At 47.2% G+C, this 17,202-nt stretch overlaps 1 protein-coding gene across 2 annotated transcripts in view; it reads right to left on the bottom strand.

The window, feature by feature from the left end:
* The window catches only part of PPARGC1B (PPARG coactivator 1 beta), a 95,492-nt gene extending 81,325 nt beyond the window's left edge, over positions 1-14,167 (bottom strand). For both annotated transcript variants that reach the window (XM_073355846.2, XM_073355847.2), the window contains exon 1: positions 14,004-14,167. In XM_073355846.2, the coding sequence (XP_073211947.1) occupies positions 14,004-14,087 (84 nt within the window). In that variant the 5' untranslated portion in view covers positions 14,088-14,167. The remainder of the gene's footprint in view (positions 1-14,003) is intronic.
* Between the last annotated feature and the right edge of the window lie 3,035 nt (positions 14,168-17,202).

Here is a 17,202-nt window from a genome sequence, read left to right as displayed (position 1 = left end):
TCTGCCTCTGTGCCAAGACAGACAGACAGATGGACAGGTAGGTAGTGGCGAAGACAGCAGAGCCTTGGCAGATGTCTATTACAGTCAGTATCTTGCATTGCTAAAGGAGTGCGCACACAAGCAAAGATGTGGATTGAAACAAAAGGTAACACACTGAACTCTTATATGGCGTATGGCATATCCGCCACACATATGTACTCTTTAGACCAGGTCACAACACAAGCTGACCATGTGGGGCATCACACTGACTCCAAAACTCATGCTCTGGGTAGGCCTCTCCCTCGGACAGTGGATTCAACAGGCAGGAAGCTCACTGGCACAGCAGGTCTTCGTTCCTGGTCCACTGGGAATGGGTTGGTGCCCAGCGATTGAGCAAAAGCAGCAGAGGCAGCCCTTCCCATGGCAGAGCTCCAGATCGGTATTCACTCTAAGCCTTCAGCCATTCTGTACACACACATGCATGACAGCAGCTGTCAGCACCACTCCTGGGTCCAGCAACATAGGGCTAACTGGCACTGCTGACTCTAAACACTAAACATGGGACTGTCTAATGTAAATCATTGGCTAATGATAAAAAACGAGTCTGGATACAAACAGCAGAAGCCCAGTGCTTGGGAAGCATGTGCTGTGGGCAATGCCATGTATGTACTGCAGCTCCTCAGAGGGTCAGCAAGTCACCCAGCAGCAGAATTCTGGGCGTATTTTTTCCTTTAGTAAGGCGTGCCTTGAAAAGGAAACAATAAGAAATTCACTGAGCATAACAAGTCAAGTAGCTAAGGGACCTTCCACATCCCTGTGGAAAAGATACAGCAGCCACATCCTATGCATGTTCCAGTCAGAGACTGGATCACAAGTCAGATCAGTTAGCACTTCAAACAGCTCAGCTGAGTGACAAAGCCTATGGCAGGAATGCCTGGGTTTGAATATCAGCCCTGGAAAGGAGGGGGCACGTGTGGGTGTCTCTGTCTATACAGTTATAAATAGATGGGTACAGAGACTCATCATGCAGCACACACTGTTCATCATACCCAATGTTCTTAGGACAGCAACACAGATATACACAAATGGAGGATCCCACCACAGGAAGGGTCAAGCCCATATAATCATGATGCCCAGCCCAGTCGTAAATCAGATCAGAGAGATCACAGGTTAAATCAGAGACCACATTACACAGCTATGGGGAGTTATCTTTCCACTGACATTTGGTTCACACTTCAAAAGGATTTTACATCTGCATGTTGCTATAGCAGAATCCCCAGATAATGTAAGAGAGAAACTCCATATTGCAGTGCAATTTGGAGAGATGACTGCACAACACTGACCTACACATGCAGTCAAATCCTGCGCTCAGGTTCTTTCTTGTTTGTGGCTCCCACTGAAGACAACAGGAGCTCTCCATGTGTATCTGAGGGCAGAATTTGGCCCAAGTATGTGTCTCAGGAGCTGCATGTGGGGTGCATATAGACTTGTTAACCTGAAATAAGAATGGAGCCTGCAGGCCACCCTAATGGCCCAGCTGGCAGAAAAGACCAGAGTTCAATCTATTTCTTCAGGCTGCGTCCACTTTTACGCTCTCCTTCCAGACGGAGTGACCAAGACTCAAGGAACGGGAGCGACCGATCCCATGTTCCACTGGATGACCGTGTCTCAGATGGGACTGGAACTCCAGATGCTCCCATAGACCTGCCTTTCTGATATGTCTGACAGTGCATTCCAGTTCCTTCCACTGGCCACTCAACTAATTCAGCCAAGTGGTGCAGTAAAGCAAGGGCCACAAACAAGATGTTATGAAGCTATCTCTGACTAATAGAAATCACACACATCAAGACTCTTTCCATCCCACAGTTTTAAAGGGCATACTGCACATTTTTTCATTAAATGAGCTAAATGTATTTTTAATGTGCTCAGTGCCACAAATACCAGGGCAACAAAGGGCATTCGCCTTCACTATTGTTTCCCTTTCCACCCCCAAATGTCACGCCTGCTGGCTCCGCTCTGATGCCCTGGAATTCATCATCCTGAGATGTCACAGCCACGGCTCCCATTAGAGCCCCGCTGAAGCACAGAACTTGCAGAGGTGCAGGGAAGTGAAGTTATTTAATCCTAAGCACAGTTTTGCCTTGTGTATTTCTGAATATGATTAGTTCATCCCATTGGCCTATAAAATATTAACAAAACAGTTGGCCAAACTTGCACTCTTGCCTCAAATTATATTTAGATATTTGAAAAATAAATCCGCAATTCCCCTTTAAGGTAGCTTTTTATCTGCTGCCCCCACTTAGGATGCTGGATGTTGCTGGTAATAGCAATGAGAATAATCCCGAAGCATGGAAATAACACAGGACCTGATTTTTCAAAATTGCCCCGCTCCCCTTTACACAGCTCAACAAACTGCCCAGAAATTACAGACCAGTGAGCTTAACTTCAGTACCCGGAAAGATAATGGAGCAAATAATTAAGCAATCAATTTGCAAACACCTAGAAGCTAATAAGCTGATAAGTAACAGCCAGCATGGATTTGTCAAGAACAAATCGTGTCAAACCAACCTAATAGCTTTCTTTGACAGAGTAACAAGCCTTTTAGATGGGGGGAAAGCAGTAGATGTGGTATATCTTGACTTTAATAAGGCTTGTGATACTGTCTCGCATGATCTGCTCATAAACAAACCAGGGAACTACAACCTAAATAGAGCTACTATAAGGTAGGTGCATAACTAGTTGGGAAATGGTTCCCAGAGCGTAGTTATGAGTGGTTCACAGTCATGCTGGAAGGACATGACGAGTGGGGTCCCGCAGGGAACAGTTCTGGGTCTGGTTCTGTTCAATATCTTCATCAGTGATTTAGATAATGGCATAGAGAGTGCACTCATAAAGTTTGCAGACGATACCAAGCTGGGATTGCAAGGGGTTGCAAGTGTTTTGTAGGGTAGGATTATAATTCAAAATGATCTGGACAAACTGGAGAAATGGTCTGAAGTTAACAGGATGAAATTCAATAAGGACAAATGCAAAGTACTCCATTTAGGAAGTGCAGTTGCACTCATACAAAATGGGTTAGGAAAGAGTACTGCAGAAAGGGATCTGGGGGTCATAGTAGATCACAAGCTAAATATGAGTCAACAGTGTAACACTGTTGCAAAAAAAGCACGCACCATTCTGGGATGTATTAGTAGGAGTGTTGTAAGCAAGACACGAGAAGGCATTCTTCTGCTCTACTCCGCACTGATTAGGCCTCAACTGGAGTATTCGCAAAAAGAAAAGGAGTACTTGTGGCACCCTAGAGACTAACCAATTTATCTGAGCTCACGAAAGCTTATGCTCAAATAAATTGGTTAGTTTCTAAGGTGCCACAAGTACTCCTTTTCTTTTTGCGAATACAGACTAACACGGCTGCTACTCTGAAACTGGAGTATTGTGTCCAGCTCTGGGTGCCACATTTCAGGAAAGATGTGGATAAATTGGAGAAAGTCCAGAGAAGAGCAACAAGAATGATTAAAGGTCTAGAAAACATAACCTATGAGGAAAGATTGAAAAAAAATTGGATTTGTTTAGTCTGGAGAAGAGAAGACTGAGAGGGGACAGGATAATAGTTTTCAAGTATGTAAAATGTGTTACAAGGAGGTAGGAGAAAAATTATTCTCCTTAATCTCTGAGGATAGGACAAGAAACAATGGGCTTAAATTGCAGCAAGGGTGGCTTAGGTTGGGCATTAGGAAAAATTTCTTAACTGTCAGGGTGGTGAAGCACTGGAATAAATTGCCTAGAGAGGTTGTGGAATCCCCCCATCATTGGATATTTTTTTAAGAGCGGGTTAAACAAACATCTGTCAGGGATGTTCTTGATAATACTTAGTCCTGCCTTGAGTGCAGAGGACTGGACTAGATGACTTCTCAAGGTCCCTTCCAGTCCTAGGATTCTATGATTTTGTGTTTCTATTATTTTCAAAAGAGCTCAGTACTCCAATTCTGGATGCTGAGTACCTCTGAACATCTTCCCAGCTCACTTAGGTACCAATGGGGAAAATGGGCTCTTTTGAACGTATGGCCAACAGCATCCTCCAAAAAAGTAAATACATGCATATATTAGGTGAGGGTGATGTTGATCATTTCTTAATTAACATTATGTATTTAACACCCACTGTGTGCTAGGTGCCTTACAAACAAATAGGGAACTAAGGTCTCTGGGCAGGGGAGCTTACAGTCGAATTGGTGGGACAGTGTAGGGAGTTTTCACCGGTACTGTCTGTATGATACCTGCTCTGGTTGATAAAGACGTGCCTTCAGTCAACAGGTCTACCAATGCAGCACCTTTCCCCAGCACTAAATTCACACACACACCCCATGAGAAACAAAGCAAAGCTTTCTTAATTAACAAAAACAAAGCTCTTTAAACAGGGAGAACCCAGCCTGTTAGTATCCAGCCTGTTCAATTCCCAAGAATTCAGGGAACATGGAGAACAGACTGGAACAAAGTTCACCGAAGCCTCACTGGATGCCAGGTGAAGAGCATTCATGAAGCAGGAAAGGGCTCTGTCAGCTGGTAGAGCACAAGTCACTACGCAATCCCTCTCCCCTGCTGTGGATGTGGCCTGAGAGTCCTCTGAAGAAGTGGTGATGGGAACCAGGATGGCTATGCAGGGCTCAGAGACCGAAATGATTAACCAGGGCTAAAGATGTTGCTCTCAGTAGTGGGTTTCCTCGTTGAAGGGTAACAGCATTGCCTTAAGGAAATGGCACATTTTCCATTGCTTTGCCAATGCATGTACTTAGGACAATCAAACTGCCCAAATTAGGGTTGCGCTGTCAACTTGCCCAAAGCCAAAGAACCACATCTCCTCTGCATAACATGAAGCAAACTGCAGTACTGTCTTCAATAAAGAGGCAGCCTACTGAGTCTACAGGGTCCACCTTGAAATGCTCTTTCTTAATCCCAGCAGAAGCGCTATCTTCCCGAGGAGATGTAAAACCAAGGCTCCCTCAGCATTTGCCTTCAGTGGGCGTCATGGGAGCTGGATACCGTATAGCCTGATTATTACTGTTACCTTATTGTATACGTGGCTAGATGAAATAGTAATCACTGTTTGCTTGAAACCAATCCAGCTGGTCCAGTAATGGACAATTATACTGCCCTGGATATTCTCTCCTGTGCATGCAAAAAGCGCAGTCACTATGGCATCCTGCCTCTGCAACACCTATTGCAACATTTCAGTGCTACATTTTCACTTTCATAATGCAAACATGACAAGTAATTTCTACCACCAAGCACTCAACTAGGCTAAAAAACCGCCCAGATGCAACGACAGCAAGCAACACTTCCTCTTCCCAACAGCACCTCATGGAGGGTCTGATCCTGAGCTCACTTAACCCGTGTAGCTCCACTGACTTTAGTGGAGTTACGCCTCATTTACACCAGAAGAAGTGAAAGCAGAAACAGGCCCAGACTCAGGACAGCAGGAGGTTATGCTCAGACAACTTGCAAACTTGCAAACACCACCATACAGGGATTGAAAAGAAACCTGATTTGATGGTGACAGGCTTCCTGGTGTGTGCATGTATCTCAGCAATGGTGTTCCTCTGCACACTGCTCTGACCACACCAGCTTGATACACACAGGGACCTCCGATCCTGTGGCTTGGCAAGGGTATTCTGGTCCCCTGGAGAGTCCTGTCAGTTTCAGGATTTTCTTGCCCTTGAACTGCAGGGAAACTAGGGCTCCTCAGGGGAGGTGAAGGTGGCTCTTAGCCGGGTGAATGCATGGCCACCCTGCCTGGGATTAATAGGTCACTTGCAGCTCTTTCTGAATAACAAATTTGGAAGCTGCAGCAGCAATGAACTCCACAAACTGAAACAAGAACTGAGCTGCCTGACCAGCAAAGGCTTTCTCACCGGAAAGGGGCTTTTTCTTCCAGCATGCTCAGTACTGCTGCTGGGAGCAAGTTCACAGCTTAGGAGCAAGACAGAGAGAGAATTTAGCAAGTCCGTCTAATCAAAATATAATTCCCCACAATGATTTTATTGCAAGAGCTGGAGGCACTGCTTTCATCCTAAGCTGCATTTTATTGCTCCCCTCAGCAGCAAAGGAAAACAGCTGTGTAAAGAATATGTCGTTTGGTCCCAGGAGGAACACAGGGGAAGCGTCACATCAGTGTTCCCAATGCCCCAGAGTCTCTCCCACTTACATTGTGATGGGAGATGAGCAGCCACAGCCATCTGGGACTCCTCTACCTCTCTGCTGCTCCACACAACAATAGCAAGGGGCCTCTTGTTCCAGTGTGAAGGGAAATATGCGTCATGTTCAACCATTCTAGCTTCCCTTCCCAAGGCTGGGAAAGATTCTGGCTCTGACTGCCTGGGAGGGGAATCCGGAGACACAGAAAGGGATTCAAAGAGCTGCTAGAGATGCACCAGCAGTCCCTGTCTCTCACTGCTCCTTCATTCGCTCCATACCTCAGACGTGGACTTGCAACCCCCCCCCCCCCCACACACACACACACAAAGCAGTGATCTGCCACTTGGATTATAACACTGAACATTTTGAAAGTGGAAAGCACAAAAGAAGTGTTAGCGGCAAACTTCTGCCCCATCTTGGGACAAGGGGGAAAGAACAGGGAGAGGATAAATAAAGCACTGCCAAGCCGCACCCTAGCACGTCCACCCAGTAAATGCTAACCAAATGCTAGCCACAGTGGAAGGTGACGGTCCACCCAGCACACCTGGCCCCGGGGCTATGACCAAGTTCATGCTCCCACAGCTCCTTGCATACATGCTGGTATTCCAAAGCAAGCACGGGGGAGTGTGGAGGAAGCCCTGACCCTGTTCAGCTTCTACAGAAACTAAGGTCCGCAGACATGTTTGCAGGGTTTGATTTCCCTTTTTCAACTCTAAGGTAAATAAGCTGCTGTTTTTAAATCATTGTAAACTGGTGCATGCGAGCCCCAAAGTGAAATGGCCAAGGAGCAAGAGCGGAGCCGACAAGACCATAAGCACTTGCAGGACAAGGCGACATAGACATAGCGGTGGGCGTGCATAAAATACCTCCCACATCCTGGATGCTACCGCAACACAAACAATAAACAAAGAGAAAAGGAGTACTTGTGGCACCTTAGAGACTAACCAATTTATTTGAGCATAAGCTTTCGTGAGCGACAGCTCACTTCACCCAAAATAAACAAACAGTAATTTGTGTCTTTTCGTAGTCCAGGCTGAGAGAAATGTGGAAAAGCAAACCAGCCTACCAGTACATAGTGACAAACTCAGGAAATGTCTGGCATCACACCCGCAGCTGGTGCTAATGGGCACGGCTTCAATGAAACTAGGCCAATTTACACCCGTTGATGATTTGGCCCATTAACTTTAGCCTGTTAGCGGTCTTTATCACTACAACGTCAACGATTTTTTTTAAATCTCTCTCCCTCTTCTAAGTCTCTACAACCTGGTATTTGTCTAGCATGCAGCCTGGGCTAGGAGATGGGGAATGTCCTTCCTATTCATTTAAACTTGCAAGGAAAAGTGTGGTGACTATAATGCCATTTGCGATATGGTTGCTGAGACCACAGAACCTAGTTCACCAGACCCCATTTTAGGGACCTTCTCCCCAATACATGCAGCAGCGCACCATCCAAAATACAACCCTGTGGAACACGCATCACATGTTCCACTGCGTACTCTGTGGCCAAGGAGAAGAGAAATGTGTTGTGTTGCCAAGGCTGTGTGCCATAGACAGCTGTGCTGTTCAAAAAGCCAGCTCCAAGGCTGGCTCCCTGGCAATCTGCAGTTCACAGGGTTTAGAAGCCATCTCTCTCTGTTAAATCACTTTATTCTGCCAAACCATCACGAGAAACATAAGCCTCTACAGTGTTGCCATGGAGCGCAGCTACGCCATGGAAGCGGAAGCTGAAAAGGGGATTCCTCTGACCAAAAGCATTTACCGACAGAGGCCTGTTCTGTGGAGCATATGAAAGGAGTCTGGTAGATTTCTGTAGACAGGCATCCATACCTCATCACGTCTGGCTCCTTGGTTGGCAGTCTCAGAGAGAAGCCAAGAACTGCATGAGCTGTGGTCTCTACCCTAAAGGCAGTCCTTCCAGGGAACACGTGCCCGGCTGCTGCACCAGCTCTGGGGGGAACAGAGGGATTTGGCCTCGCGGGCTGTCAATCTGGCACTAAATTCACAACCTGAAAGTGGCACCGCGGTGAAAATACAAGTTTCACTGCAGTGGTACTTTGCACACAGACACTCCCATCAGAGCTCCTGCACTCTGCCCCCTGCCTTCCGAAGGACCATGGGACTCGGAGTTAGTTTCAGTTCTTTACACTCATTGAAGACTGGTCCAGAGCAGAGGGGAAAGCCAAATGAGCATATATCTTGGTTTACTGAGTGAAGCAAAAACAACACACTCTAGAGGTCCTGCTAAAGATCAGGGTCTTCTGCAATTCCCCCATTTCACCAACACAAGTCATAATGCCCTCATGTCAGAGCCACCCTCCCTCCAGCCAAGGTGGGGTGAATCCTGCCCACTGGTGAGCCCATTAATCCTAGTCTGTGTGTTGCCCAGAAGAAGGTCACTGTTAAGTGTCATGGAATGCTCCTTCCCTGCCTTCTGTCTCTGCTAGCCTGGAACATGAATGCCGAACTGCCACATGACAGAATGCTCTTGGGCCAGTCCCTAACTTAACTGAAGGAAACCAAAGGGCAATGTATGAAACCTCCGTGTCTTCCACTGTGAGAAACACAAAAGATGGATGCCTGCTAGACAGTAGAACAGTCGCATAAAAAGCACAGCAATTCGCTTCCAGCCTAACCCTCCAATTAGCTCAAAATAGCAGGAGTCACTTATTGGGCCAAGGAAAGGGGAATATGTGCATGGCAGAGACTATGCCATACAGTGCTATCATGCAACTCAACAACACAGCAGTGTTAGGTTCGAGGCTCAGCGGTTTAAAGCCAGTCTCCTTAAGGGAAAGAAGAAGAGGTTCTTTTGGAAATCAGCTGGGGAGTTTGGGGGGGGTGGATGTCAGTGCATTTTTACCCCGTCAGGTTGTCAAACGAAACCCTAGAGGAAGTAGAATTTCTTACTATAAAGAGGCTTTTGACACTGGAAAGGTTAATGTGGGCAGGCATGCTGGAACAATTTTTATAGTGGGGGTGCTGATGAGAACCACTGAACTAAACCGTAAATTCTGCATGTGATGGAAACCACCTCAAGCAAGGGGGTGTGGCAGCACCCCCAGCACTCCTAGTTCCAGCACCTATGATGTGGGATAAAAGTTTCCTTTGCTAGAGACAGCAGGTTAAGACCTTAATTATTCACCTGTGGGGTAGATGCCTTTGAATCACAGGATGAAACAAGGAAAGGAATGTGCTGGTACGACACAGACAAAACCCCAAACCCACACCAGGATGCAATCAGTGGATTCCTACTATGAATACTAAACACAAATTGCCAGAAAAGCAAGGCTTGAAAATGGGCTGACCTGTGCATAGGTTCTGAAAAGGGACCAGTCCCACCCGAGCTGCCAGTGGGAATTCTCTGCCTCTGCTCCTAGCAGTTAGTACCTCATCATTGAAAATGACAAATTCAGCAGCAAGCTGTACTCTGGATTTTTCACATTCAGCACTGAGATATAAGCTGTTGCTGCAACTCCAAGCAGTGGCCACCTTCCCAAAATGTCTGTGTTCTGCTTTGGATGTATCAGTCTGCTCTTCAATAAACTCAGATTCAGTAATCATCGCAACACCTCTCTAGACTTGTACATGGCTACTATTCTCAGACCCTTCTTCCCACCTCTTTTCACTGACTCACACTACAAGGGAACATACCTGCATGCATCCAACAAAAGGTATGCTTGACACAAGTGCAAAGAAGGGTCATCTTTGGCTTGGCCTAATTACTCCAGGCCTCAAGACAAAAAGTTTTGATAAACAGCTATTGAGCAAGACTGAGAAGAGGAGCACACAAGAAGTAGAACATGGGTTTGAGCTATGAGAAATAGCTGGAGAAGAGCAAACTGCTTAATGATTAACAATAATAATTAAGTTGCTATACTGCTTTTCAACTGAGGACCTCAAAGTGCTTTTGCACCCATTAATGAATTAAGCTGTTAACAAGGTGCAGAGAAGCTAAATAGGGAATAAGGTATTTCAGTTCATGTGATCTTTAAACGTCTCCAAGCAGCAGCCTGTGTTATTTTTTCCGATGCTAATTTTTAAACAAGTCAAAAATGGAAAAGTCAGACTGAGCCTTGTTATTCCACAGAATCAGAAAAGATTCCATAACCCGACTGGTTTTATCCACTATGCCTGGTCCCTTCCAACACCTGATACCCTCGACAAATTAGCTGCAATTGTCTTTATCCTTTTAAGATTAAATGAGCAGCACAGAACGCATTAAATTGGCCTATCAATCATACATTTCAGGTCACTTTCAAAATAAGCCCATTTTGGTAAGAAAAGTAAAACATAAAAAGAAAACCCTTTATTCTCTTTGTGTAGCAATGCAGTTATCATGAGAATAATCATTACCTTCCATATGTAAATAGAGGTTAGCATGCACCCTCAGTACAATCCTGAGTAATTAAGAGACTGATGCAAATAACCATGTTAAACTTGCACTGCGCCTCTCAGGGATTTTGTCTGTTTAGCTGGGCTGGGCCACTAATCACCTACCGTTTTTGTGCACCTTGCTGTGAATTTCTGCAATACTGCTGCAAAAGAAAGGAAAAGGGGGGATGATGGAGGAGAGCTGGAGTCCTTCAGGATTTCCATGAAGGAAACGGATAATATTCATGATCTCATGGCCTCCTGACATTTTAGCCTCTTTGGATAATCTGATCATGTGCTAGAACACTGGGGACTTTGCAGGAGCAGCTTTCAGGCTTCATTGAGAACTCAGTAAGCCAGTTGTAAGCACAGGCTAGTACAGTAGTAATGGGGAGAGACGTCAGAGGCGAGCCTAGGAACCGCCTCCCTTTTATAGTTATAAGCAAAACATGTGACCAGAGCCTTCACTGCAGTTTCATCAGAGGTTAAGGTACAAGCACGACACACACTTACAACTTCAATCATTTCTCAAACAAATCACATGCTGGGACTTTAACCCTTCTATACATGTGGGGGAGAGAAGCGAAATGAAATTAACAAAAGCACCTTCCATACATACCCTATAACCAACACAGACTGCATAACACTTCTGAGGAAGCCTGCGCAGTCTGCAAAGATCTATTTGCTGCTGTTCACATTACACACACAACAGATGACAGATTAGCTATAACACTATGTATGTACATAGTGCTACTACTAAACTACTGTGTATGCTATATATGAGAGAGAGATGCAAACTTAGCAAATATTATGTCAAGAAATGTCAGGGAAAAAACACTCTTATTTCATCACAACCCATTTCACAGTTCCAAACTTTGCAGAAAATATTCACGATATGGTGGTGTAGCAGCAAACATACAAACTCTCAAAAATGTCTGCATCAGGATATAAAAAAGAAGAGGGGAAAGATTCTTATTGGAATAGCGTTTTTAGATTGTTTTTGCATTTTAAATTCCTTCGGCTGTCAAAGTGCATGCACAGCATATATAATTATTTATTTCATGTTAAACAAGCAGAAAAGATGCATTTTATTACTGGGTCTCGTACCCAAGACCTTTCACCTGCATAGAGAGAAACCAGACGTTTACAGATTGTAACCTTTCTGAAATACTTTGTTTTTGTAGAATGACATCTATCTATACAATCTCATATTCTCCAGTGGTTCCTCATCACTAATTCCTCTGGTAATAATAAATCCTTCCAACCAGAAAATACAAACTCTGTTTATAAAATGTCCTCCCCCCACTTCTCACCTTTTCTGACCCTTCATCTGTAATCAAACTGTCAGCAGCTTGCAGTTAATAATGAAAGTTGCCACACACACATCCCCACTGCCCCATGTCCCATGCCAAACTGGAAATCTCCAGTGCTGGTGTATGCTTCGGGAGGCACAGAGACCACATCAATCTAGCTTGTGGCAAGACCAGCCGAGTTCTGTCTGGCACATGCACCGGGGGCAAATGAGATTTACTAAGTCTTCAACTATTATTTGTTATGAATCCAAACAGCAATTCTTCCCCATCTCCTGCAGTCAAAACAAATAAACCAGTGAGAGAAGAAGGGCTGGCATTTATGTGGCAGATCCACAATCAAAGCTGTTTTGTAATCTGTGGTTATGAGACTGAGGGTGTGTTGGGGGGAGGGTTATAAGTAACTATACAAAACTCTTTAGATTTGCAACAGGCTCTGGGCACATAAATCTGGCTGCAAAATGCGTGGTTGTGCTCCAGATCAGTCACGGTTTCAGCTATTGCAATGTTTATTGTTTAGCCCCTTTCCACCACCCCCCAAAATGGAAAAGCATGCAGCCTCTGATATATCTAGCACGCACCCTCTCGTGATCATGCAAAAGCTGCCAAGGAGACTCAATCTGATTTTAATATCCAGCTCCGTCCAAAAAGGAGCTGATCCAGGTTTTTGAGTCGCTTATTTGCAACAGTAAGACCCCTCTCACTGCATCCCCCAGATCTCAGCCTTCATACATGTAACTGACACACAGCATGACTCATCCACACAGTCCAATTCTTATCTGCCCCCACACCACACAACCCCATCACCACCATATCTCTGGAGGACCGAGCAAGGGCAACCACAATGTTTAATCCATCTACCAAATGCCAGCCCTAGCATTCAGGCCAGGCTGTTTGTTGGGATGGGAGAAGCCAACCCAGGCAACCAATTCCCCTCTCACCCCTTCCTCCCCCACCTTCTTTCACCCACCTGTCTGAAGAAGAAGAAAGGAAACACACTTGGGAAGATGGGGGGTGAGCAGGAATCGATACATTAACCTGACAACTTTAAGGAACTCTGCACCCACAGGGGTTCTCAAACTGGGGGTCGTGACCACTCCAGGGGTTGTGAGGTTATTAAGCAGTGGTGGTGGGCGGTCAGCCTCCACCCCAAACCCCGCTTCGCCTCCAGCATTTATCATAGTGTCAAATATAAAAAACTGTGTTTTTAATTTATAAGACGTGGGGGTCGCACTCAGAGGCTTGCTGTGTGAAAGGGGCCACCAATGCAAAAGTTTGAGAACCACTGTGACTAGACTGTTCCTTCCCAGCATTCCCCCCCCCCCAACACACACACTATCACTTCCTCCCACACAACCGGATCCCCCCGGCGCTGTCACCCCCTCCCCCAACAACTGCACTTCCTCAGACTGCCCCCACCCCCCCAGTCACACACAATAACCCTGCAAAGACGGACTGATTGAGCCCAGGTAGGGCCCTTGTGCCTTGATCGTCCCCTCCCCCCGTGTGTCCAGCCCGGCCGGGCTGCTGTGCATGGGGAAGGTGCCTGGCAGCAGCACCCAGGAGTCCACGTGGGAGTGGTGCTGAAAGTGCTCGGGCGCCGCGAGCTTTCCCCCGAACCAGGGCTCGAGCCTCCTCGGGAGCGCAGCGTAGCAGCCTCCCCGGTGCCAGGTCGCCCACTGCTGCGCGGGGGGCTTTGCACGCGCACCCCCGTCAGTCAGGGCTGCCAGCTACAGCCTCCCATGCTTCTCCCACTGGGACTGCAGCAGCAGCAGCGTGCAGCCCCCTGGGTCCCCCTCTGCCTGTCTGGTGCACGGAAGGATCACGAGTCCCTGCACCCCCAACCTCCCCGTCCCTGGCGTAGAGTGGGAGTCAGGGCTTCCTGCACCCGCAGACTTCCCTCGCCCTCTCTGCTGTATGCGAGGAACCAGGACTGCCCCATCCGTGGTACATGGAGAAACCGGTGTTTCTGCACCCCAGACTCCCCGGTCCTCAGTCCATGAGGGGGAGCGGGGCTTCTGCACCCCCGGATTTCCCTCTGTCTGGTGCATGGAAAGTAGGGCTCCCTGTCCCCGGTGCATGGGGGATCCGGGCTCCCTGCACCTCGCGGCTCCCCTGATCCCGGTGCATGGGCCGGGCTCCCTGCCCTGGTACCTGGCTGTCAGTGAGATAGCTGAACACGAAGGAGGAGAGCTCCTCGTCCAGGAGCGCGCTGCAGTCTGGCGCCGGCTCCGCCATCTTCCAGCTCCGGCTCAGGCTCCGGCAGCGGCGGCACCAAGCATGCGGCGAGCCTAGAGCAGCGCGGAGCCGGGAAGCCGGCGGGGCGGAGCCGGGCCGCACCGCGGGGAGGAGCCACGACCCGGCAGGCTGCAGAAGCCGGCACTGGCGGCAGGGCGGGGAGGACCCGGCACTGGCTGCAGGGCGGGGAGGAGGGGATCTTAGCCGGCCCGCCTGTGGGAATGCCCCCCCCCCCGCCGCCTCAGAGCCCGGGGAGGGGCCGGGTCCTGTGGTTCCTGGCCTGTCCCTGTTCTGTGCGTCCCCAAGGGGGCAGCCCCCCCCCCGCAAGGAGCAGCCCTCCACAGAGCACCTCCCCCAAGTAGGGGTGCCAATTTTGGTTGGACTTATTCCTGGAGGTTTCATCACGTGATATCATCTTTAATTAAAGATTAATTTTTAATTCCGAGAGACTCCAGGACAATCCTGGAGGGTTGGTAATTGTTCACTCAAGGGACAGTCCCCCCTCGAGATTCCCCCCCCAAGGGATAGGACCCCCCCCGACAGCCTCCCCAAGAGCACCCCCAAAATGGGCATCCCTTCCTCAAGAGCCTCCCCCAAGGGGCCAGTCCTGCCCCCACCCCAGAGCATCCCCCATTCAGGTACTTAGCCCCACAGCACCTCCCACCATCCCCTTCCTTAGGAGGAAAAAAAGGAGTACTTGTGGCACCTTAGAGACTAACCAATTTATTTAAGCATAAGCTTTCGTGAGCTACAGCTCACTTCATCGGATGCATACTGTGAAGTGAGCTGTAGCTCAGAAAAGCTTATGCTCAAATAAATTGGTTAGTCTCTAAGGTGCCACAAGTCCTCCTTTTCTTTTTGCGAATACAGACTAACACGGCTGTTACTCTGAAATCTTCCTTAGGAGGGGCTCTGCTTCACCTCACTCCCCATTCCCTTGCTGAGACAGCCCTGCAATCCACCAGAGCCAAAGCCAAGCCCTGTGTGGAAGCCAAGCAGCAGAGCATTTCTCATTGCAGGGGGCAGAGCTCTTCCTTCTGGGGTGCAGGATAGCTCCCACTGAGAGAACCCTTGGGGTTCTGAGGTGGAGAACACTCAGAACAGCTCTTCCTGGGCAGGCAGGGCAGGGGGCAAAACACTTCCCATGGGGTGGGAGGAAGGCAGCCCCAAAATCAAACCATCTGGGCACAACACCAGCCTAACTCATATAATTTCCAACTCTTCCTAGAGCTGCTCTAACGTTGGGGCCTGTGTCACACCTTTGGGCCCTGGCCAGGTTGTGAATAACACTGATGATAACCCCAATAATGTTAAAGAGAGCTCTCCAGGGATGAGCAAATCCCCTTATTTGAATCTCACATCAATGACATAAGGCAATGCTGTCCCCTCACCGCTGCATTTTGGTGCGACAGCAAACGGATGACGCTCCAGTCATACTTTTCTACGTTTATCTTATTCCATAAAGTTCACTGCAAAAGCTGGCTGGGCTGAGCTGAGCCCTGAGGGTCTCCAGCAGATAGAAAGCAACTCCCCTCACCTTCTCTCAATCGATATGTTTGACAGAAACAGGACAAAAGCAGAAAAAAGAATAAAAATGTCCATTAGTTACATGCCGCTTCAGGTCAGAAAACAGAATACAATCAATTCAAAGAGATAAGGCCAGCTATTTACTAAGGCCTGCTCTATGCACAGTGTTTGTACTGAGATAATTGTGTTGCTTGTGATGTGATTTTTTTTTTTTACCAAAAAAGTTATACGGGTACAACCCTAGTGTGGATAAATTTATATGTATAAAGGTGCCTTATAGCAGTAAGTAGAGGTTATTTTCCTTCTGTACAGGAATAAACTCTACTGGTATAAACCACATTTATACTGATTTTATTGCATCTGCACTTGGTAGGTTGTGCTGCTTTAACTATACTGGCATATTGTGCTGCTTTAATGACATACTCTAACTTTTGAAATCCTTTATTACTGGCTGTAGCACTGACTGCTGTGAGAAGTCCTTCTGACTTCAGTCAGCCTATTCATGGTAATAAACATTATGCCCAACAGTAAAAATGTTGGCAGGATTGGTCCTTTAAACTGGAGAGACCAAACTTTACAGCACCTCAGACTACATTGGCAGTGTGCCAGGAGCCTGAGGGTTGCACCTTGTTGGCATATAAAGGCACATCGTCATTAGAATTGCTTGCACGGGGCCTCAGCAATGTTCATAGGCATGTGACTAGCCCCTGAATACACTCAATAACCAGAGTACATAGTGACCCAAAGTGAAGAATGAAGAGGACTGAAAGGTCGCCACTAACTCAGTGCTGCATTGCATGTGTGGTGTTCTCTCTGTCAGTGAATAGTTTCATGTTGCAGGCACAGTTTTCTGGCTTACATTTTGCTGCCCATACTAAAAGCTCTTTCAGAAATAATTTATCACTGGACCAAAATCTCATGAACATTCCAACTTCACATAGCCACAAGGATGACAAGGGGGGAAAAGCACTGCCTGGCAGTGCAGGCAGCTAAATTAACCGATGTGAAATTGATCAGAGTAGCAGCACATGCAAACTATTGGGCCCAGATCCCCAAATCCTATCAAAGTGCTCAGATGAGACCATATGATACTTATGTGCATAAAGCTGATTATGCAAATAAGGGATATGTACTGATCTAGGTGGAGTGCATCATGGTTGTATTTCTCTAAATGGATTAATATAAATTTATTGTTGTTTGAGGCCATCAACAATAAAAATTTGTAGCTGTTGAACTTTGTCTTCACACTGCTGTTTCAAAGGAAGGACTATTTCCCACCACTGTTTAGCTCTCTGTAGAGCACATGCTTTAGGCACTATTCCATGTACTAAAATCAAGAAAAAGAAGGATTTGGCAATGGTCATTTTACAAAATAGTACAAGTTAGTCTGAGTGGTCTACAAACAAAAAACTATGTCAACACACCAATAAAGAGGTGGTGGGTAGCATAGATGACTGGTGACTCCCCATACTGGGGGGGGCACAAGCAAGCTAAAGGGGAGGACACATGACCACCCCATGCGCCTCCCCTGCCCAGTGACCCCTCCCGCCCTGTGCCCAGCCTGGGGCCACAGCACTCTGTCCTTCTC

Source organism: Lepidochelys kempii, chromosome 8 (genome assembly GCF_965140285.1).
Source record: "Lepidochelys kempii isolate rLepKem1 chromosome 8, rLepKem1.hap1, whole genome shotgun sequence".
NCBI lineage: Eukaryota > Metazoa > Chordata > Testudines > Cheloniidae > Lepidochelys > Lepidochelys kempii.
The sequence above is the reverse complement of the archived record's forward strand: the minus strand, read 5'-3'. Positions and strand labels throughout refer to the sequence as shown.